This window comes from Aquila chrysaetos, chromosome 20 (assembly GCF_900496995.4).
Source record: "Aquila chrysaetos chrysaetos chromosome 20, bAquChr1.4, whole genome shotgun sequence".
Taxonomy (NCBI): domain Eukaryota; kingdom Metazoa; phylum Chordata; class Aves; order Accipitriformes; family Accipitridae; genus Aquila; species Aquila chrysaetos.
This window is the reverse complement of record NC_044023.1, coordinates 13,931,687-13,953,998: the sequence shown is the minus strand read 5'-3', so window position 1 is coordinate 13,953,998 and position 22,312 is coordinate 13,931,687. Positions and strand designations below refer to the sequence as shown.

General features: G+C 55.0%; 3 protein-coding genes across 9 annotated transcripts in view; all 3 read right to left on the bottom strand.

The window, feature by feature from the left end:
* Positions 1–1,550, bottom strand: part of SETD5 (SET domain containing 5) — a 70,307-nt gene extending 68,757 nt beyond the window's left edge. For both annotated transcript variants that reach the window (XM_030043306.2, XM_041118629.1), the window contains exon 1: positions 1,369–1,550. The gene's annotated coding sequence lies outside the window, so the exon portion shown is untranslated. The remainder of the gene's footprint in view (positions 1–1,368) is intronic.
* A 269-nt stretch (positions 1,551–1,819) lies between these two features.
* Positions 1,820–16,579, bottom strand: LOC115333386 (SRSF protein kinase 3-like). Of its 2 annotated transcripts, XM_029996294.2 has the most exons (12): positions 15,877–16,579; positions 13,326–13,466; positions 13,040–13,148; positions 12,447–12,534; positions 10,032–10,119; positions 9,675–9,781; positions 7,344–7,506; positions 6,038–6,123; positions 5,475–5,582; positions 4,962–5,031; positions 4,788–4,880; positions 1,820–3,504 (listed from the first exon to the last, which is right to left on the bottom strand). In XM_029996294.2, the coding sequence occupies exons 2-12, from the start codon at positions 13,369–13,371 to the stop codon at positions 3,317–3,319; spliced, it is 1,146 nt and encodes a 381-aa protein (XP_029852154.1). In that variant the 5' UTR covers positions 13,372–13,466; positions 15,877–16,579; the 3' UTR covers positions 1,820–3,316. The 2 variants fall into 2 exon arrangements, with proteins under 2 accessions (XP_029852154.1, XP_029852152.1); XM_029996292.2 differs by lacking the exons at positions 13,040–13,148; positions 13,326–13,466; positions 15,877–16,579 and having other exon boundaries at positions 12,447–13,027.
* A 1,140-nt stretch (positions 16,580–17,719) lies between these two features.
* PLXNB1 (plexin B1) overlaps positions 17,720–22,312 on the bottom strand; it is an 84,114-nt gene continuing 79,521 nt past the window's right edge. For all 5 annotated transcript variants that reach the window (XM_029995886.1, XM_029995888.1, XM_029995887.2 and 2 more), the window contains one exon: positions 17,720–21,837. In XM_029995886.1, the coding sequence (XP_029851746.1) occupies positions 21,733–21,837 (105 nt within the window). In that variant the 3' untranslated portion in view covers positions 17,720–21,732. The remainder of the gene's footprint in view (positions 21,838–22,312) is intronic.

Sequence of the window (22,312 nt, the reverse complement as noted above, 5' to 3'; positions counted from 1 at the left end):
ATACAAGTGAAAAGGGAAATCTCCTATTTCTACTGAGGAAATAGGAAATTCCTTTCCTGGGTTTAGGTTCTGGCAGTAACACCCAGTCAGGATGGGGAGGAACCGTCTGAAATCCACGACGTACCGGCACGCCATCAGACACCAACATCAAGTTCTTCGAAAACCAGCTGCATCCTTCACACAAGGAGATGCATTCCCCCCCCCCCCCGCCCTGGCCTGGCCGTACCCTCGACGTTCCCATTACATCATGGCCAGAGCCCGCAGCAGCCACCGCAGCCCTGCAGCACCCCGTGCCCTCCACACACCCGCAGACACCCGCACCCCCCCCCCCCCCGCCAGAATCCCACCCGGGGGATCTTAGTTTCGGGCAGAGGAGCGCAGGGACAGGGCCGAGAAGCGGCTGTGAACCACCACCACCCCCCCCCCCCCGCTACACCCCGCTTCCACAGGGCCACACGCGGCCTCGCACCTCGCCTCCTTCCCTTCCCCCAGGGGCGGCGAGACCCTGCCCGCCGCCGCTTCCCCGCCCGACCCGGCGGTGAACTCCGGTCACCGGCACCCAAGGACGAGCCGCCGGGCGACAGTGACCTTGCCGGTGCCGTCGGAGAGAAGGCGGCGGGGGTCGGAGCGGGGCCGGGGCGCGGGCTGGGCGGCCGGGAACCCACCCGGCGGCGGCCACGCGTGACGGACGAGGAAACGCAGGAGAATCCGCGCTGCAGCCCCCGGCGCCGGGCGGGCCGGGAGCGGGGGGTTACGGGGGAAGACGCCGCACGGGCACCATGAGAAAGCAGAAAATGCAGGTCAAACGCCGCCTCCCCCGAGGCCCGGAGGGGCCGGCGGCTCGGGGCGGGCAGCGGCAGGCAGCGGCGGCCCGGAGGCGGCTGCCCCGAGACGGACAACGACCCCCGACCCGACCCGACCCCCCCCCCGGGACAATAAGGGGGGGAAAAAGAGGAGCGGAGGAGACCAGCCTACAGCAGGGCTTCCCCGGCGCTCGCCTCCACCGACAAAGCCCGGGGGCCGGGCCCGGCCCCGCACCGGCCTGCCACCACCGGCCCGAGCCCGGCCGCCGCGGGCGGGCGCGCACCACCGGGATCGCCATGATGGCCCGCGCCGCCGTGCCGTGCCGGGCCTCCCCACGCCGGGTCGGGTCGGGTCGGGCCGGGCCTCCCGGGCCGCTGCCCCACCACCACGGCGGAGCCCTGACGCCCGGGCCCCCGAGGCAGGGCAGGGCAGGGCGGAGCGCCGGGCCACGGCCCGCGCCGGGAGCCCCCCGCGGCCGCCCGCCCTCCCGCCCCGGCGTTCCCTCCCGCTCAGCCCCGCCGCCAGGCACGGCCGGTCCCCGCCCGCCCGCCCGCCCGCGCCTACCTGGCCGGCCCGTTCCCCGGGCCCCCGCGCGGCACTAGGCCCGGCTCAGCGCCACGGCGTCTCCTGGGCAGCCGGCGGGAGCAAGCCCTCGGCGGCGGCCGCGGCGCCAGCCCCTCCCCCTGGCAGCAGCAGCGGCGGCTTCTCCCCAGGCCGGGCGGAAACGGCACTGGGCGCACGGGGATCCCCGGCGCCGGCGCCAGGGGCGCCCCGGACACGCCCACTCCCGCTCCCCGTTGGCTGCCACGGCGCTACACCCCGCCCCGCCGGGACGCCCGCCGACGCCGACGCCCCGCCCGCCCACGCTTGCCATTGGTGGTCTCGCCGCCCGGCCCCGCCCGCGCTCTCGCCTCATTGGGAACCGCGCGTCCGCCCCGCCGCTCGCCCCACGGTCGTGGCGTCCCATTGGCGCGCGGAACTGCCAGTCGGCGGCAGGGTGGGGAGGGGCGGGGGGAGAGGCGGCCGCCAGCAGCGACGCGGTGCAGCCGGGCGGGCTGCGACAGTGCCTGCCGGCCGAACCGCGCTACGTGCCGAGGGGCGGGGCCGGCGGGGCCCGTCGCCGCCCCTGCCGAGGCGCCGCTCTCCGCGGGGTAACTCCCGCGTCGGGACACGTGGCAGAAAGAAGGGGCGGCGCGGGCGGCCGGGATTCCTGGGCGGCAGCCGCCGCTGCGCCGCGCATGCGCGGGCCGGAGGGAGGGGGGGGTGGAAGGGGGCGCAGGGCGCATGCGCGGCGGCGCGGGCGCGGGGCCTGCCGCTCGGCACGTCCGCGCCGCGGGGGGGAGGGGGCGGCCGCTGGGCCGGGGTCCCGGCAGGGCAGCCCGCCGCCCCGGACACCCCCCCTGCCGCCGAGGGAGCGCGGCTCGCCACCGGTGGCTCCCCCTCAGGCCTCGCGGGGCGCGGGTGCCGCGCCGCAGAGCTGCTCTGCTCCGGCGGCTGCCCTCCTCCCCGCTTCCCCCCCTTCCCGCCACCGCGCCCGGCGGGCCCTCCTGAGGCGAGAGGGGCAGGACGCGCCGGGACTGCCGCCTTCCAACCCCGCTGAGGGCCCGGGGCCAGCGGGGAGAGGTGCCAGCCCACCGCCGGAGCCTACGGCTGGCTCGTTCTCCGCTCCCGGAGCCCCGAACAAAGGGCCTGGGGCGCCGACCGCGGGGCCGGCTGCGTGAGGCGGAGGAGCGGCCTCTCCGCGGCAGGGAGGGAGGGAGGGGCGCGGGGGGCCGAGCGCCGCTGAGCGGGGCGGGAGGGACCCTGCGGCGCTGGGCAGGCGCCCGTGCTGGTGCCCGCGTACCGCGTCTCCGTTGGGAGGAGGGGGAGCGCGCCTACGGAGCCGTCGGCCGTGCTGGCCTGGCGGGGGAAGGCGGGCTGCGCCGCGGGCCGGCCGTCCCGCCCGCTGCCGGCGAGCGGACGGGCGGGCACGGAAAGGGTCTCCCTGCCCTTGCCCCGCCGCTTAAACAGCCCGACAGACGTGGAGAGCATCGGACGTTAATTACTGCTTCCAATTAGCGCTGCGTGCGGACTACGCGAGCTAAAGGGACGTTTAAGGAAGGCGAACGGAGCCCGAAGGCGGGAGGAGCTGCCGCATAAAGCTGGAGGCTGCGCGGAGGGGGCGGCGGCAGCCACCGCCCCGCTCCCGGGGTCGCTCGGAAGAGGCTGTGCCGCGTACCGGGGGTGGCGGGCCAGCCGCGCCGCGGGAGGCCGACGAGCCGCCGCCGCCGCCTGAGGGGCGTCCCGGCCCCGCCGCCATCTTGTGCGCAGCGCCCACCGCCACCCCCGCCCCGGGAGGGCGGTCCTGGCCGCTGCGGCGGGGCCGGAGCGTCTCGGCGGGGCCCGCAGAGCTCCGGGGCGGTGGCGGGGGCAGGAGGAGGAGGAGGAGGGGCGGCTCCGGCGCAGGTGGCGGGGGTGCCTGGCGGGAGCTGCCGGGCAGGGTCGGCGGTCCCCCCGCAGGGCGAGGGGCCGGTCACGGGGCGCTGAGCCAGGCGTGCTGCAGGCACTGGGCGGCTGTGGCGCGGCGGTCGGGCGCGTACTGCAGCGCGGGGAGGAGGAAGCTGGTGAAGGGAGTAACGTCGTGTTTCGTCCAGTGGTGTCTCTCCGCCAGGATGCTGTGGAGACTGCGGGGGGACAGTCTGGAGACCCGCAGAAGCGCACCTAGCAAAGACAGCGTAAGCACAGTACCTCAGTTACGCTTGCAAGACTGAGAGGCTACCACCCCTCACCTCGTGCAATTCATCCAAAGCATCCTGAAGGATCTCTTCCTTCATATCTATCTTTCTGTAAGCTTTGCCTCCACTGCCCCTTGCAGGTTTGGCTCTCGGGTGTTTCTCAGACTCATTAGCTCTCTCCAAGCGAGTGTTTGGAGTCTTCCCGTTGCTGAGTGCTTCTTAGATGAGAACGTGCCGAGAGCGAATGAAGTGCCCCCAGAATAGCCGTGCCAGCGCCATTGCTGCTTGTTCCCCCTGCCTGTCCACATGCAACCCAGAATGCATCAGGCCATTTCAGTGCCATAGCTCACAAGACACTAACGTTTAATTCGTTTTGTGTCTACTAGCTCCGTGGGGCCCAGAAGAGTGCCGCTACTGACCGAGAAGCTATCCTCGTCACCAAGAGTACGTGGTGTAAATGTAGTGATTCAAGTTAGGCATGTGTGGTCAGGCCAGTTTGGTTCACAGGGAGAATGAATATAGAACAAGAACTAGTTCTGACTTGTTTCTTTCGAGCACCATAGTAGGAGTAAGTGTGAGCAAAGGATGTAAATGTGCAGGGAGGTGCTTGTTGAACTACAACGTGGGACTAGCCCTCAACATTGAATGAATTGTGGGTAGGCTGCGGCTGTGTGGCTGGTGAGTGTGAAAGCAGAGAAAGAGAATGATAGGCTAAATTGCAGAAGGATGGAGTCATGTGATGCCTTGAAGTCAAAGACAAGGATTTCAAGCCTAATGAGTCAAAGGGAAAGGAATTGAGGAGAATGAAACTGAAGAGACGTTACAGTTGGGTCAGAAGGCTAAATATAGCAGCCAGGTTGGAAGGATATGAGTGTCCCATTCCTGATCATCATTGTTCTCTGCCAGTGAACGGGTGAAATCTAGCCAGTTACGCACTCTTCAGCCTTCCTGGCATGTAGCTATTTCCTGTCCATATTTCCATTCTCTCCAGATCCAAAGGAGAAAGAATGGAAAAGTTTTCCCTGTTGGGTGTTTGCTATGACTGTTTTTCAGGAATTGACATTCATCCCCGGAACACTCCTGGATTGCAAAGGTAGGCAGGGCAGGGAGTGTTACTGCTCTTTACGAAATCTTCGCTTGTCTTCTGTCCCTGCTTGTAGCCTGCGTTGTGTAATATAACTTTTGGGGGTTTTCAGTGTGAGCTGACCAGGGAGCGTGTCAGAGATCAACAGTGATTTTTAGAGTAAACTTTCTTACTCCAATTCTTACCTGGCCTGCTGAAAAATTTTGTTGACTTGTTCCAGGAGAAAGCAATTTGAGGAGGAATTCTTCCCAGGAGCTCAATAATACGAGCAACGTGATCTAGACAGAGGGAAAACACATCTAGATACAAAGGTTGTGACACTTCTGTCAGTGAAATGAATAAAGCTGATGGAGTCCTACCATCATCTCTGGAGAAATATTTCCCAGGTTGAGGATCAAATAGACACTCCCCAGTTGCCATTTCAAATGCCTAGAAATGGAGTAGCATTGTTAATTCACTAACTGATTTGGAGTTTTTCTTCCCCGTTAGCTCTGATAGTACCAATTTCCCTTGCTATCATACAAAACTGATCCTAAAATATGGAAAATATTCACACTGCTTTGATCCGTACCGTGGTGAAACAGCACCTTTAGCTCCATCAGGATGAAAAGCAGTATGTGCCTAATTCAGTCAAGCCTATGAGTTAACATACATGGAGTGTGAATTGCCTTATAGCTTAAACTAACTAAGAGTGAATTCTATCAGCAGCATACTTTCAATCCAAACTGAATGAGTGTAGACAGCCCCCTTTTCCTTCTCAGCAAGGAAGTTTTGCTTTACATGCAGTGTGTATAGGTGCATGCCGAGGACATGCTGCCCCTGGCCTGCGTCAGTCACCTCCCATGCATGCACAGCATTGTCCCCAGTCCTACCAGGCAGCCCGTGCTCCAGATATCTGCAGGAGTGCCATAGTCTAATCCAAGAAGCACTTCCAGGGCACGGTATGGCTGAGTCTGTATCTCCTTGGAAAAAGGCTTGTACTGAAACAGAAACAAACTCCCTTTGGTTAGCGTCCATAAAAGTAACAGCAAAGCTTGTGGTCACAAGCTTCCCACAGTGAGGAGGACGCTGGGGGGCAGAACTGAATACGTGTACAAAACTCTGCGCGGGGCATGGGAGGCATGTTCTTGGCCTCGCTCACACCAGGGCAAATTCATCTCCCAACATTCACACTGAACACGGTTTTGAATTTCTAACTGTAGGGACTAACTGCAAGCTGAAGAAATGTCCAAAGTTGACAGTGTCTGCAGGAGTACAGTGCCCAGCTCTGAGCTGCGAGTGCTGAATATAACACACCCCCCCGCCCCGAAATCGGCATCTCTTCAGCATGCTGAAATAGCTATTCAGCTGTAAAAGGACAGACATGCAGGGTGGGATGGAAAGAAGCACACAGCATCCCACATCATCATGGGACTGAGACTCGGAGCAGACTCACTGTCCAGCACGCGCTGCCCAGATCTGCAATTTTCACTTCTATGCTCATTAAATCAGATTCCTCCAATCCATTGCCAAGATCACCTCCTAGATGGAAAGGACAGAGAGAAATCAGGTCTTTCGAAACCCACAGGTATGCATCACTTGCCACAGGAGAGGCATGTATGCCTGCCTTTAAAGTTTTTCAGCCTAAAAGGTCCTAAAATGCTTTTTATTGTCAATAAAATGCCACCTCTGTTTTTTCAGGAAACACAAAGGAAGAGCTAGTATCCAGTCAAAATCTAAGAGGACGTTTGGGAGGACAGTAGCTTGGAGTGGAGCGGTGTGACCATGTGCTCCTGCCCTGCTGCAAGGTTCCTCTTGCACCCAGGTTAAATTCCTGTGGGCTCAGAGGAGAGCATATCTTACCAGCACTAGTCAGACACAAAACATCTGTAATGCCTCCTTAGCCTTCAGCAATCCTGGCTGTCACAGACCTTGGACACAGCCTGCTTGGCAAGCACTGTAAAAGTTACATTTTCATATGATCCCAGAAAAGGGTAATTTTTGGTTTACTGCTGTACAGTGAGCTGTTGGTCTATGCCTAATATTGTGCCTTTCTGCTCCAAGCAAGACTCAGTCACTAATTTAGCATTCCCTGATTGCCCCAGAGTTTGAGAGACAAAACAGCACCATCATGGGAGAAATGCTTATGGGAGAATATCACACAAGGATAATATAAAGAGTCTCATTGCTGGGAGATGAGCTGATCTCTTGAGAAACTCTCCAGCCCTATGTCTTATTTGATATTCACACCATTCTCTTCAAATAAATTATGTCTCAAAAGGCCTTGAAGATTAGCAGTACATACAAGTGTCCCACAAAGCTCAGAAATATGGGAAATAAAGAGCAGAAGTGTCATACAGCTTTCTGATCAAGCCATTTTGTATGTAAACCTTTCAGTGTCTGAAAACACCAGACACAAAGGAACTATCCTGTACCTAAAGCTGTAAGAATGAGCTCCAAGGTCGTGGCGGGGCTGTTAACAGATGCCTGTCATCTGTAGTTGTCCTCCACACAAGCCTACCTGCAAGACCGCGTTTCTGTAGGTGCCTTGAGTAGCTTGTAACCGCTCAGCCTGATTTTTGTATTAAGCAGAGATAGGAGAGGCCTCTCAGCACCATAAGCTGGCTGTACTGTTTTGTACTGGCCATTGCAGGAGATGGGAACCCTTCCTAAGGTATCTGTACCTGCTGCCTCTCTGTTTCCCTCCTGGCAATAAACATGTAAGTCCCTTTTCTTCTTAAAAAAAACCTCGGAGTGCTCACCTGGTCCTTTTAGCCCCAAATCTGTTCTCTGGCCGCAGTCGAGCATATCAGGCAGAAGCCTTTGGAGGCTTTTGTCACGTCCGTACAGCAAGATGTTCTCCGGTTTGATGTCCGCGTGGATGATGCGGCAGCGCTTGTGCAGAAAGTGCAGCCCTGCCAGCACCTGGGCGAGCAGGCAGCACGTCACGTCAGCAACGCGACGGTCCCCACCGCCTCCCCTGCCCCAGCAGCTGCCGGTGCTGTCAGAGCAGCCGGGCACAGCGGGTATGCAAGTTGTGGATGTTCTGGCGTTGAAGAAAGGGGGCACTGATGATAACTATCTGCAATAAATGGTTTCTGTATAGCGAGTGCCCTGTACTAAGCTGGAGGTGCAGCCAGCAGAGTGGGGACGTTGGTTGGGGTGGGCCCTGTGGGAGCAGGCACAAGGGGTTTCATCGCACAGCACGGCAGGAGGAGCGGGTGCCGGAGTCCCTCGTGCCCAGCACGCCGAGCGAGAGGGAGCCTGGGGAGCCCAGCGGGCAGGGGGCTGTTTGGGGGAGGTGGGGGTGGCACGCAGCAGAAGGCGGCGTGAAAATCCACAGATATCAGCATGCACGGGCAAGCTGGGGGAGATGGAAAGAGGACAGTGCTACAAGGAGGCATTACGATCACAAAGCTGAACTTTCTCCTGAAAAAACACTCCTGTTTGTATGGCTGTAATGTCCTCGGACCACCATGCCTTCCTGGTGACTTATCATTCGAATGGAAGTTGGGGGCCGGTTATAGAGTGACATGGCACAGGAGGGCGTCCCTTCGTACCAGAAAAGAAAAGGAGGTGCAGCATAACCCAGACAGGAGGAGGGAGAGACCATGATTGAGTGCATATAGAGAGGACTTAAGGGCAGTGCAGGAGAGCCACGTCGGGAAAGAATGGCTTACGATGGAGCAGGGAGAGCCTGGTCCATCACACCGGAGAGATAAACAACGCCTACCAGAGAGAAACTGTCACTATCAGAAATCAGTAATAGCAAAAAGGCTACTGGGAGAGTTACATTTTTTTTAAACACTCTGGTCAGTCATAAAGGGCTGGCAAATATTCTCTGTATTATCAAATTCTATTCTGGGATGAATGCCAGCCCCAGGGAAATACCAACCTTAAATGGTAACTGTGAAACGCGGGGAAAGATTTAAATAGCTAAACTGGAATGAATCAGAAGTAAATACTGCCCCAGTGCTGATCTGAAGGAGGAAAAAAGATTCTAAGATTTTACAATTAAAGCAGATAAGGGAATGGATCAAGCAAAAGGCTTGGGTGTGAAATGGGGCACAGCAATTAATGCCACTACATTTTTGTGTAACTTATTCAGGTGTTAGTGGAGCTTCTTTAGACGAAGAAGAGGCTATTCCAGAAAACAGGATGAAGGAGGAAGCGGTTTTCTTTCTTAGTGTCCCTAGAAGGGCACAGGAATCAGGGTAGCAAATCTTCATCTTGGCAAGCGTGCAGACTTCTGATAAATCTCGGCATGAGAGGCAAAATGTAATTTTAACCATTCTGAGGCCTCACTCAGGTTTCCCATTCCTTAGCTATTCCCAGCCAACGCATAAGAAACTCAGGTTTCATGATCTGTTCGATCAGCACACCACATCCTTACGGGGGGTGAAGGAAGACTTGGCTCTGAGCAGGAAAACCTCAACATGGGTGGAGGACCAGCCAACCGAACCAGCAATTTAGAAAGCCCTGAAAAGACATCAGCGCTGAGGGAGACCTCGAGCAGCCTTTGGTAGTTCCATGCAGAAAGCCACTGGAATTGCCAGTGCTACCCATGGCTGGATGCCGAGGCGAATGCCAGCAGTCTGGCATTGCTGCCAGAGGGGACTTCTCAGGGCAGCAGGAGGGAAGAGATACACATTTTGCCCACAAGAAGCATAACTATGGCAGCAGAACTGCTGGAGAATTCAATGATTACTGAGATGATGGGAACACAAGTGCCAACTCTGAATCCCTGGTGCAGGTCTGCAGGCTGCTGACTCTTCATGGCAGTGGCCCTGACTCCTTCCCAAACCCAATGAGACTGCAGGCTTGGGCAGTAACGCACAGTACCCCTGTGTTAATGGGAATGTGATGACTTCCCACTCTGCGTTTTAATTAATGTTTTCTCTCCTTACACCCAAAAGAAATAGTTACCGTTTTCCTTAAAAAAATGCATGCCTTGGGCCTTCACTCTATATTGTCCCTTTCTTTGCAGATGCAGTCATGGAATTCATGGCAGATGACCCCAGGATGAAGACTATGGCATGTCTCGCAGCCAACAGTCCCTTGGTGCCCTCACCCAGTTCCAGCTAAGTTCTCACCTGCTGTAAAGATTTTTTCACAAAAGGCAAAGGCAGTCCCTGGGCTGCATAGTTACCCATCAGACATCGCAGGGAAGGACCCAGCGCCTCAAATACCAAGCAGGCATGTGGGAAAGAGTCAGGGATTCACTAACAGAGAGAAGATGCTACCATCAGCTTTTTGCCCTTCACCAGAGCAGCCAACTATCTCCTTATCCAACCTCTCCCCCTCCAGCCACCTCCATGTGCCCTGGTCCAGCTACTGCCCTGTTCATCCTCATGGGAGCACAGTGCTCGGTTTTACACCATCCTGCGACTCTCCGAGGCAAGCCCAGGCTTTGCTGAGCCAGAGCTGCAGCACTTTTAGCAGAAGGATATGGAAGCCGTTCTCTCCAATCATTCTGAAGTCGTCTAACAAACAGACAATGTTTTCTCCTGCCCGGTCCTTCTTCTTCATACTGCTTACCTGAGGGGGAGGATTCCAAGAAAGCTGCAATTAGAGACACATATGTGCACAAGGACATCTTGCACCTGTTTTATCCCATTCTACAGACTTTCTCTTCCAGGATTTGGCACTTCATGACACATCCCATGAAAACAGCATCAGGAAAACCAGGCTCCAAACACACAAGCAGAGTCTGTTACCAAGGAATGAGTTTCTCTATGTTGTCTAGCTCTTGACTGGCTGGGACCATCACTCTCAGTGTCTGAATAACTCAGACTGATCCTGCTAATAGTGTCTAGCACACTTCCCGCTGCTTATTCTATCCCATGCAGGCCCAAAAAGTGCTCCTGCTTGTGCTGGAAAGGAATTCCCCCAAGACCACAGCTCCTAGCAGCAATGGCTGTCCATTTCTTTTGCCCTTCTGCAGCCTCTGCTCCTTGTCCTCAGAGCCCTCCCTGGCTGAGAGTAGCAGGCTGGAACATCACCTTTTAAAACCCACACTTTCCCTTAGGAGTTTCTCACAAGGGGTTGCAGAGAGGCAGAGACCTTGTGGTTGTCTTCAGCTACCTGTCCTACCGGGGTAGAGAGCAGCTTCCATATCTGAAGGAACCCAGTGAAGTAGGCTTCTTTGGGCTGAAGAAAGTTTGGCTATGGGCAAGTACTGCACAGTTCTATAAGATACAGAGCGGTGGTGGAGGGGGTGAACACAGATCTTTCGTACAAGAACCAGGGGGCATCAAACCTAGCACTTGGGAGGTTCAAAAGCAAAGCAGAGGAGACGGTTCTTCACAGAGTGCACGGGTAATTGGTAGCAGTTCTTGTCAGAGGGGGCTGTGGGGGCTGAAGCCCGCATGGGCTCACCAGAAAGCAGGGCAGGTCTCCTGAAGGTAAATCCATTGAGAATTACTGCCCACAGAGACATTACCCGTGGCCCAAGAAATCTCTAGCTGGAAACTGCTGTGGGCCAGGGGAGCATTCAGTGGGAGCAGCACCCTGAGCTTAGCTTGTCCTTACACCCATCTGGATATCTGCTGCTGGCCCAGGGTGCTGGGCTGGCTGAACCCCTGGTCTGCCCAAGCACGGGTGCTACGGTACCCCCGGCTCTTGCACCAGCACCGTACGCCTGCACAGCAAGGTGTATCAGGAGTTTGCTCTCACAGAGCACTGATCCTGGTACAGCAGTTCATCCTTTGTTTTTTCTCTTCACAGCCATAACTGTTGGGATTTTGGTTCGGCATGTTGTGGAGATGCCAGATCCGCCTGCGCCAGGGCCAGGAGGTTTGTGCTGGCACGACATTGGCGAGCAGCCGTGGAAACACGGGAGACCAGACTGCCTCTCCTGGCAGCTCTGCCGGCACTGACCACCCTGTGCCGGTGGGAACAGCCCTGGGAACCAGCTGTATTCTGCTGAATGGGAAGGCGTGTCTTTCAGAGAGAATTAGTAATAAATCAAGGGTAAGGCTCGGCTCAGTCTGTATGAGGATTGTGCTGATATGCAGAAAAAGCAGCCCTCTGATTACATTAAATTAGTGCCACTTGATGCTTCCTCTTGCATCACCGAGTCTGGCTCATGTCCCTTTGGATAGGCCCTACAGATTTGCAGGTGTGAACTAAACCTTTCTCAAACCTGTAGGAGAAAGGCCTCAGAGTAATTTGAAATGCAAAATTTAATGGCTTTTACTCATCTAAAGCTGATGTAACTTTGTATTTAGGCAAACTCTGAGAATTGTAACCACGAGCTTTCTAGAACTAGCAGGTCAAGCCATCTTCAAAGGCAACTAGCTGAGACCCAGATACAGGCACCTAATTACCACATCCATTAGCAAAGGCAGGAGGAAGCTTTCTGACTTTTTCTGACTTATTTTTTATTATATTTTTGCTACATCCTGCATTTTTTTTTTCAGATATTTCCTTTTACTTCAGTATCAGTGTTGTGATAGAGCAATGTCCTCTGAGCTGGGAATGACACAAATACAGTGGACACGTTCCAATCTCCTGCTTACGGACATTACCACCTTTTTCTGCTGATTATCTGCCTTATCCTTCTGCAGGTTCCTCCTACTTACTGCATTTTGGTCTCAGCTGAAACAGACAGGCTGACAGGGCAAGTGGGACACAGCCAGTATGTCCCAGTATGACAGGAGGAAGGAGAAGGTGCCTGTTTTAGAGGCCAGTGCTAAGCCAGGGTGATTTCTATGAATTCCCTAACTTTTTGGGTTTTTTCCTGTTCCCCACCTAGCTCCTCAGGCTGAGACCTGGAGGCAGAAGGGACGATGAGGCTGGTAGTCAGACCTGAACTCAGCGACCATCGCCACAGAGCAAAGCGCAGAGCCCCAGAATATACCTACACAGCGGAGGAGAGCGACCTCGTCCTGGGCAGCCTCAGCAAAGCCTTCCCTGCTTTTCAGGACCTTCACAGCTACGTGTTTCTTCCTCCTGGGAAACGAATCACAGCTGCCAGCCAATGCACGCCAGCGTGGCCCTAACCAGCAGCACCTCCCCTTCTCCCAGTCACCCAGCCCTGGGCTCCCCAGGGAAGGTGCTGCTCTCCTGCAAGCAGCCTTGTCCTTGGTCTGCAGCACGCCAGGCCCGTGGGCATCCCTCCTGGCGATGCTGCCAGCATCTGGCAGCACAGCTGCCCCAGGGACCAGCAAGGAACTGGAGAGAAAGAGGCAGAGCATAGATACTGCAGGGTCGAAACGAGAAGAGCAAAGGCAGAGCAAGGGCTGATCCCACCTCATGTACTTTCTTTGGTTTCCGGAGACCAGCTCTGCCCATTGCACCCCACCGGTCTTGCTGGCAGGCTTGCCCTGTGCTCGGGGGGATGCCAATATGCTCCCAGGCAAGCAGCTGCGCTCTGCTGCGTCTGCGAGAGGGGCCGGTCCTGCCCAGGAGATCAGCCCCCCGTTCCCGCCTCCCCGAAAGGCCGTTAGCCCCTCACCTCATGTCCTGGCACAGCCAGACGGTGGCAAAGGCGCCGCAGCCCAGCTTGCACAGAGCCTGGTATCGCGTGTTGAACACCTCTCCTTCCCGCACGGGGTGGTGGCCTCCTGTGGGGACCATCGCCAAGAAACATTACTGGCATCTCTAAATGCTCTTAGACTGAAAGAGCAGCTGAGGACAGCCATCCTCCCAGAGGAACGGCCAGACACGTCCTGGTGGCCTCCTCTGGCCTGGGAAGAGCCTGGCACGATCTCGGCTCTAGAGCTGCATGCCCGAGGACTGACCTGTGCGCTGGGCTGCCAGCATCTCCCACTGCACCCGCTCTTCCATGGCCCAGCAGCGCAGCAGATCCTGGCACGAGGGGACAGAGGCAGTAGGGAACCGGGTTGTGGGACACAGGCGGTGCGATCTTCAGTATTTTACTCCTTTAAAGAGAATCGGAGAGCTGCCGGGCAGCCGTACCTCTGCTGCATGCTGCGTGCATTGATTCCCTCTTCTACCCCTGCTGTCCCCTTGCCCCCTTCCTTGCCATCGGCTTCATCAGCCCCTGGAGCCAGGCTGTTACAAATGCTTTTGGCACTTCACGGAGACAGGGATTATTTTAAGAGTTCAGAAGAGGAAAGCTGGCAAGCCGCGGCCAGGCAGGGATCCTGGCAGTGCACGGGCCAGGCCAGGGCCAGGGCCAGGTGGGAGTCTCAGGTTTCCCTGTGCCCACTGTGGATTTTCAGGGGCTTAGCGAGAACCGCGGGATCCCCTCCCGTGGCTGCAGCCGGGGAAAGCACCCACTCCCCATCCCCGTCCCGGCTCAGGGGGGACACGTCTGGGCTTTTGCTGGCAGGAGGAGCCTCACGCTCCAGATGGGTGCGAAGCAGAACCTGCATTTTAGACACGGCAGCGCTGCGCATCTGCCCACAGCCCAGCCCCACGGCCAGAGCACGGGTTTATCACTGACCGTCCTGTGATGCCCTAGCGAGAGGCTGTGACGGAGAGGGAGGCTGCTCCCGGGGTTTGTTACTATGACAGCCCAAGGTACAAACACCGAGGCAGTGCAGACAGACTGATGCAACTGCTGTCCCCCTGCCCCGCAGCACCCGTGTAGAATTGGCTTCAGCACCGGTCACCTGAAATAGCAGCCCAGAGCCCATGTTGCTAATGGAAATATAGATGTAAGCTGCCGTAGCTGGGGTACTCCCAACCCAGCCTTTCATAATTTGGAAATGTCACTTGCTGTACGGCTGAAGCTTCAGGTTAACGCACATCGCCAGAGCTCGTGACAGGTGATGATAATCCCAGTACACCATTAGCACGGGTAGAAATATTGACCTTTAAATCCTCCAAATCAGGTCGCTAAAGCTAAGAGCTCGTTTGCACCAGAGGATTTTCAGAAATAGTTGCAGTGGGCTGGCGGTGGTGGTGGTGGCAGTGGGAGCCGTGTGACGGGGAGTTGTTCTGGGGCAGTAACATCTTCCAGGTGCTGAGACAGAGATGTGACTTCTTCAAAAGACTAAAGTTTCTTTCCACATGCTGATGCTCCTCTCCCAGCACAGCAGCCAGAGACACAGCCTGCCTTTGGGCGCCTAGCAAGCTCCCAGCACGGTTCGAATTAAAGGTCAGACCGGGCTTGAGACTCTGATCCCATGAGGGACAATCCAAATTGCCAGAGCTGACATTGCTCCGTTCACCCAAGCCCATACAGCAGTCTGAAAGGAGCTCAAAATCCCTCCCCCTCCTTATATTTTTACATCTCTAACTGTAGCATTTACACTGTTCAGAATCAGTCTCTTTTAGGCATAAAACTCCAGGATGCTGCATGTCTGTATGGCCACTCTTTTCGGTAAATACTTACTAACATGTTAGCTACAAAACAGAGGTGAAATAAACATTTTCCTTGTTTGTGCACAGACCGAGCATACCAGTAACCTCGCAAGCTCCTGCACCACCAGAATCTACCCAAGCCCTTGTCACTCACATCATTAGGACAGCAGGGGCTGACCTGAGAGCCGGGCAACAGCCTTAAACATTTTATTATGTCACTCACAACTCACCTGCCAAAGGAAAACTCAAGAGCGTGTGGAGATGGGAGTTCAACAGCGTCTTGCCTAGGTGGATTGTTATGGTAATAGGAGACTTCGGTGGGAAAGTAGGACCCAAAGACAGACTCAGAGTGTAAAATGCATCCTAGTACTAGGGCTGATGGAGCTTTTGGGCAGCTCACCGGGCCCTGGTATCCTTTCTGCTGTGGAGGTGAGGCAAGTCTGTCCTTAGGCACGCGAGACTTTACCTCCATCCACCCTAGTCAGATGGATGCAATAGCAAAGGATGAGGAGTGTTGCTATGCAACTTAGTATAGGAGAGTGAAATGCACTTTTCTAAGCTTTGTGATAAAGGACGATCAACGCTTTAAAGTCCTTCATCGCTTGGCGTCTTTACTTTAAAAACAACTGTTATTTTGCTTGTCATTCAAAGCTACGTTGTGCAGAACCTACTGGCTTGTGGCAGGCCTGGACCAAGTCAGAGAACTTCAGCCCAAAAACATACTGGTCCTGCCTGGTCTGCGAGAGCCACGGGCAGGGAGCGGTGCTTCGCCTCTGGCCTGGACAACTTCACCTGACCTGCACAGAACGGCATAAGGAGCTGCCCAGCACCAGTCATGCCTTATAACGCCTGGACCTCTGGAGTCGCGGAGCTCTCCAGAGCGATACACACCTTCATCTTCTGCAGGAACCTGGCAAACCCTCGCCGAGCGCAGCACCCCTGCAAGTTGCAACACGCAGCGTAAAAGAAGCCCCGTCGGCGTGCGGGGCTCCGAGCCCCAGGGACCCTGCGCAGACTTACCGTGCAGCAGCTTGCAGGCAGGGCACGCTGCTCCGTTTGTCATCTGGCTCATTCTGGAGCTCCCCAAAGTGAGATACCAGCTGGTCCTGCTCTCCTTTTAGTCTGCGCTGCCCGGGAGGGGTGTCCTTGAGCAGACCAAAATCTTCTGCATCGCTGGATGGACGTGGCGAGGAGCGGGGCAGGGTATCAGATCACAGCACTGCTTCTGGAACAACCTTGGCTTCGGGATAGCAGGAGACCTAGGACAGCTGCGGTGGATTCACTTTACTGCTGGCCTCTCCCTGCCCGCCCCAGCTTCCCTGGCAGCGGGTCTGTCAGCCTGCTGCAGCTCCACAGTCTCCACAGCAACTATTTATAGAGGAAAATTCACAGCTCTGCCGAGATGGAAACAGAGAAATCCTTCCCCTCTGCTCCGCCGTCCCCAGACCCAGACACGGCGGGGCTGCCTGGCACTTCCACTGCTCCCAGCAGCGTCTCGGCAGGACTCACGGCCCAGCCTCGCCGCGGTGGCACCACCGTCTGCTGCCCGGCACGGCCACCCCCGGCCCGTGCCTGGCAGAGGGGACAGGCTCCCCAAGCCCCTCCGTGTGCCGCGCTGCCCGACCTGAGGCTCCTGAGCCTCCCCCAGCAAGCGCCCGCACGCCGCCGAACCCCGTCGCGGCGTGGTGCCGGGCACCGCAGAGCCCACGCTTCCCCCGTGGAGAACCACCGCCACAGCAGCATCCTCCCCGCAGCCCTGCTCCACCGAGGCAGACCCCAGCATCCCAGCACCCACCCGCCACTGAGGAGCAAACGGCCACACACAGAGTGGAGAGAGAAAAAAAAAAAAAAAAAAAAAAAAAAAAATCACATTTTTTTTTCCCCTGCTGCCGCATGCCGCAGCCTTGCACCGGAGCTGGGCATGCCCTGGCCCCCCCCTCGCTGGGGCCCTGGCGGTGTAGAGCTCGGGTTTCCTCGCCCAGCCTGCAGAGACCAAGGCCCAGCCCCGAAGCAAAGGGTTAACGCTGTCTATTAGCGGCAGCTCCGCTGCAGATCCCGGCTGCCAAAGCGGGCTCGGGGCCTCCCGCAGCGGTTCTCCCCTCGCCTGTGCCCCTTCTCCTCTCACCTGCCTTCCCCGCACTAAAAATAACAAGGGAGGGGGCAGCGGCTGCACCAGGCTGGGTGCTGAGCCAGCGCAGGGGCAGCACCCGGGGGACAAGTGATTTGTAAAACCCCTAAAAGGCCAGCAAGAACACACACGGGGAGGAAAGGAGGGACTACAGCAGTGACGTTACATAGATAAGGGGGGGGGGGGAAAGCAGACTGTATCCAAAAGGAAGGGGGGGGGGGGGGAGGGAAAGACAGGAGCGAGGGGCCAGGAGCCAGCTTTATGTCTGGGAAGAACTGTGCCATTACTTGAAGTTGTTTTGCTAATTAAGGAACACTGGTTCCTGCCTCACGCGATGAACATAAACTGTACCTTAAGCAACCCCCTTCCTCGCTTACCCACTGTGGAAAATCACGACCAGAAGGGGAAGGTGCCACATGCCCCCACTCCCAGCTACAGCCCCGCTCCTGCGGCCGAAACACGTCCGCAAAGGGAGATGCCCCTATTCGCGCTCTGGAAACTGCAGAAGCACCACGATGTTGGAGCCATCAGTCAAAGGTGGCACAAGGTTATGTCAGAGAAACGCAGGGGGTAGCTCGCAGACTGTGGAGGGGACAGGAGGGAAAAGCCCCACGCTCCGGGCACTGCTCCCGGGTCCTGGTGCTCAGGAGTAGACAGTTTCCACTTTGGAAGAAAAAAGAGGCAAACAGATTCTGGACAATTGCATCATCGTGCAACACAGGTATGACACGCAGGTTGTATATTAAAATTTATTGAATTATTGTGTAAGAATTCTCTTTATTAAAATCATTTGGACTCTAAACTGATTATTTACAGACAAAACCTCTTATATCACCAATAGATTCCTACATCTCAGAACAGTATCTACAAACAGTTATTACACTATGTAACAAAATTCAGATTTTTTCAAGCTTTTTATATTAATTATTAATTCCAATTTGAGAAAGACAGTACCTCAGGTGCTCTGAGCAGAACTCAAGGTGTGGCAGGGCATAAATGCAGGTCAGGCCATACCATAACAGACAGAGAGACACCAAGTCACAAGGCAAGGAGAGGGCAGAGTCACCAGGACAAAGGACTGGGAGAAAGACTATTAGACCAAACGCACTGGGTGTTCTAGAAACCAAAAGAATCATCCCAACAAGAAAGGCACCAAAAAAGCAGCATCTTGCTGCAACCGGGGCACACCCTGAAAAAGAAATGGCATTCCACCGAGGCAGCAGCATCTGAGAACCCTCTATTTTAATTAAAAAAAAAAATTAGCCATCATTTCTACAAAAGAAAAAAAAAAAAGAAAAGAAAAAGCTTCCAGGTACAGTCTAAATTTGCCACCAGACAGATGAAAGCAAGCACTCTCACATCTACATCACATGGGTGCCAGCTGCTCTTAGTCGTGCCAACAGGAGACACATTCAAATACACTAACAGATATTTATCTTAATACTGACCAGTTCTCGGCGTTTCATCCAGACCACAGTGGAAGCAAGCTTCTTTCTCTGACCGCGGTACTAAATAAATCTTAATGCCTGCTGTTCAAGAACATCACCTTTCTAAGAATATGATTAAAGCAGCAACATCCCCTTGCTGCACTTATGTCTTGCAGAAGGGGAACGGTTGCTGTGGCAGGGCACTCTCAGCTGGTGCCCACAGAACTTGCTACCTGTAAGAAAACAGGAACATCCAGAGAGGATTCTCCATCCTTGAGAAGGAAAGTCCATCTCCGGAGTGCCTGAAAAGCTGGTCATGGAATCAGGCAGGGACTGGAAGAAACTTGGAAGGATCATGAGAAATAAATAAATAAATCTTCCCCACAATAGGGAGCTTCATAACAAACCCTGTTTTGTGCAAATTTAAATGCAACAGAACCCTGTCATACTAACGGATTTTGCCACAGGAGAGGGGCACGGACGGAGAGAAGAGAGGCCATGGATGAACACCCAAGTTGATCCCAGCGAGGGGCCTTCAGTGCGTGTCCGCAGGGGAGGAGGATGCCAGTACCCAGAACACCAGGGACAGACGGATGGGAAGAGATGGGCACTACCAGCTTTCCAGCCTCACTGCACCTGCGCTGGGCAGTGCCTCCCGTCCAGCTATGCAAGGACAAGCTCAAGACATTAAATAAGTCAATCACCTACATTTAGCTCTATTTTTAAGTCTTGATTATTGCTCTAATAAAAGCCGACTTTCACAGATGCACTCGGAGAAAGCTGATCATTTCCAACATCCAGGAGCACTACTGAGAAGCTAAGAGGATGTGGAGCCCACTCACCCTACAGCCTAAGTCAGCCACGTTGGCAGAGGCTGCACTCTCAGCAGACACCTGGACTCCTGTCCCTACAGTTCCAGGAGAGCCACCAAGTCCTCCTCCCTTTGCCAATGTGAGGTGGATTCAGAATTAAGCCCCAAGCCACCCTGTTCTGGGAAAGCACAGAGATTATTCTGCAAAAACAGGGGCAGACATTAACAGTCTGCAGAGCCATAAATCCAGCAGAGAGCCTGTGGCTCCTGGCAGACACTCAGCAAGTTGGAGAGGCCACAAACTACGCCTTGCTGTCTGGGGCAGAAAGTCCATCCGTCAACGCACAAGGGGACAAGGCTACTCCACCACTATACCTGCATCTGCCTCAAACCGAGGAATCACCTAAGGGAATGGGCTTTACTAACATGCATTGTATCTGCTTTTTCCCATCTGCCAGTCCTTTCCTCCACTCAGCTTTTTTTGACCTGGTTTAATCAGATTTGATCAAGACAGAGGTTTCAGAGATGCTAAGTTCCCACAAGTTTCATGGAAACGGGCGGTCAGGTAGGAGCGAGACCCAAACTGATGCCCCCCTGGGGAAAGAGAGGTGAACTCTGTCCCCCCTTTCTGCCTGGCAGCAGCCAGCCAGCTCGCCTGGTGCTCTGTACAGGACAGGAGCAGGAGGTGGCACAGGGATGTTGGCCATACTCTGGGCACACAGAGTACCCGGGAATACTGCTGAGAGAGGGTCACAGGAGAGAGCTGCCTTTTTAGGGAGAGAGGCCAACATTAGCTTGTTATTATATTGCTCAGAGAACAGATCTGCAACTGCGCAGCACTCACACAAAGCCACAGGGCTGATCTGATAGGCCTGGAATTACTGCTATATGCAATGTAAAGAGAGGTAGGGACATGATCCTGCCCTGTTTCAGCTCTGGTCCCTCCTGGCCCGCACAGTCACCATCTCGGGGAAGTGACAGAGGAGTCAGACCTGTCTACCTGCCCCAGGCACGCAGGACATCAGTGTGGAATTAGCAGCAGGGGATGAGAACAAGTAGGGCACCCTTATATATAGGAATTTGCTCCCAGAAGGGCAGAGTACTTTGTTCACATGGCACAGGAACTGAGGAGGGAGCAGCGAGGAGCTGCCCAGTGACAGCTGGCAACGAACTGCACTTGTGCCTGCTCCAGCCTCTCCTTCCTCGCATGAATCATTCCCGTTTGCAGGACACCTGACGCTCCTTGGGAACAACGCAGTTGTGCTTCACGGCTTCCTCGAGTTCACAGCTCACCAAATAACCCTTCTATGTGCCACAACAGGAGAGTTTGGGAAGTGAAACTGTGAGTAAGGTGTAAGGCAAGCCTAACAGATGAGCACACAGCTAAGCCTTGAACTGAGCTGCGGGGAAAAGCAAGCTGCTGTTACGACAACAGAGACATCTACGAGTGATCCCTGCAGACAAAGCAGTGGAGAAAACTTTGCTCCAGTGCTGACAGACGTTTGTCAGTAGAAGTGCACAGAGATACTTCTCCAAGAAAAGCTTTGTCTCAAAGCCACAAAATTAAACATTCTCTTTTAGCATTTAAATACATTAACTTTCTGAGGGTATTTACAAGTCCAGTTCAGAGCAGCAGAACAGCTAGACACCAGAGGAAGGGGAAGTGGCACAAGGCATTTGTTGTGCTTTTCCAAAGAGCAGGACAGCCGCTGACCACAAGGAACCAGGAAGGCTGATCCCAAGCTGGGTCAGTGGAGACCGAGGCGAGCCAGGCAGCGACTCTCACATGCTGAATTTGTCCTGAGGGAAAGGGTGGGGGGTGCTGTCCATTTACAGTAGGCCCCTGGGGAAGCACGCATGCTGGTGAGCACATTACATCCAAGCAGGTGTCACGCATGAGCCGTCAGAGACCGGAACGCTGGGGAGCAAGAGACCTTTGCCATCACACACTCTCCTTTCTACATCCAACACCCAGAACCAGTGGGGACATTGCTGCAAGGAAGCTTCTCGGGTGGGATACTGCAGGAGTGCTCGCTAGCTGGGGACAGAGGCTGGCACAGCTGTCGGCCTGTGGAAAGCTTCCTGCGTCCCTGCTGAAGGGAGCGCTGCAGCAGGGGAGTCTCCCAGCACTGGCAAGAGTGTCCGTACAAGGCCGAGGACTCCACAGACATGGTGGTCAGCGTTGTCACCTGGCTCTTCAACGTTGTTTGGAAACTTGGCACATTCACGTAACATCCGTAGGAACGAGCTGAGTAGTCCTCCTGACAGTCTGCCAGAGGAAAACCAAAGTTCTTGTTTTGTTTTGTTTTGCTTTTAAAAAGAAAAAACTGTAAAAAAATATTCTCTGAGATGCAAGGACGCTTGTACTTCGTACTGCCTTGGCCATCCCTGTTCATGTCACCCACGGGTTCCTTGGAGAGTCTGGTTCCAATTGCAGCAGGACACCCTGCATATAGCTGGGACAAGCACTGTCCCCGTTCAGCCAGGGGAGAACAGTCTGTCTACGCCTGTCACAAATCTGTGACTTTATTCTCCACAGCTGCTGCAATCTGTTGTAGTCTATATCCGAGCTGCATCTTCTGTGCTGTTGGGTCTTCTTCCAAGGCAGTAATGATCTGCAACGAGACAGAGCTCACTGGCAGCCTTCTCCAGCACACAACACTGTCAACCAGCTCAACTCCATGCACAGTGGAGAGCCCCAAGCTGGAATCTAGGGTGCTCAAGTCTAGAGTGGGTATGTAGTAATTCATCTCAAATTAACCACAAAATAAGTATTCTAGATTCGTACTAATAACTTATAAACTTCATAGTACAAAAAGAATGCTAAACTTCTCATCTGAAAATGGTATCTTTAGTAAATGAATCTGAACTAACTGCATTTCATTTTTGAAGTATTTGGATTATTTGGATACCAGAGTCAAAAAAAGAAAAAGAAAGGTACATGAAATCCCAACAGCCTCCAAGTTAGAGCTAAGTCCTTTTTTGTGATTTCCTCTTTAATAAGAATAAAGCAAACTTACGACATGGAAGTTACGCATGCCAATGAAACAATACGCAGCATTGTAATAGTCTGGCTGCTCTTAGTTATTA

What these genes read in the sequence shown, in the direction of transcription:
- LOC115333386 (XM_029996292.2), bottom strand. Translation starts at nt 12,839, where the DNA reads ATGAGGTGGGATCAGCCCTTGCTCTGCCTTTGCTCTTCTCGTTTCGAC. An exon ending in AGGTCGCTCTCCTCCGCTGT is followed by an intron (nt 10,120 to 12,446) that starts GTAGGTATATTC and finishes CCTCCCCCTCAG; the next exon opens with GTAAGCAGTATGAAGAAGAA. An exon ending in TCTGGAGCACGGGCTGCCTG is followed by an intron (nt 5,032 to 5,474) that starts GTAGGACTGGGG and finishes CTCCATTTCTAG; the next exon opens with GCATTTGAAATGGCAACTGG.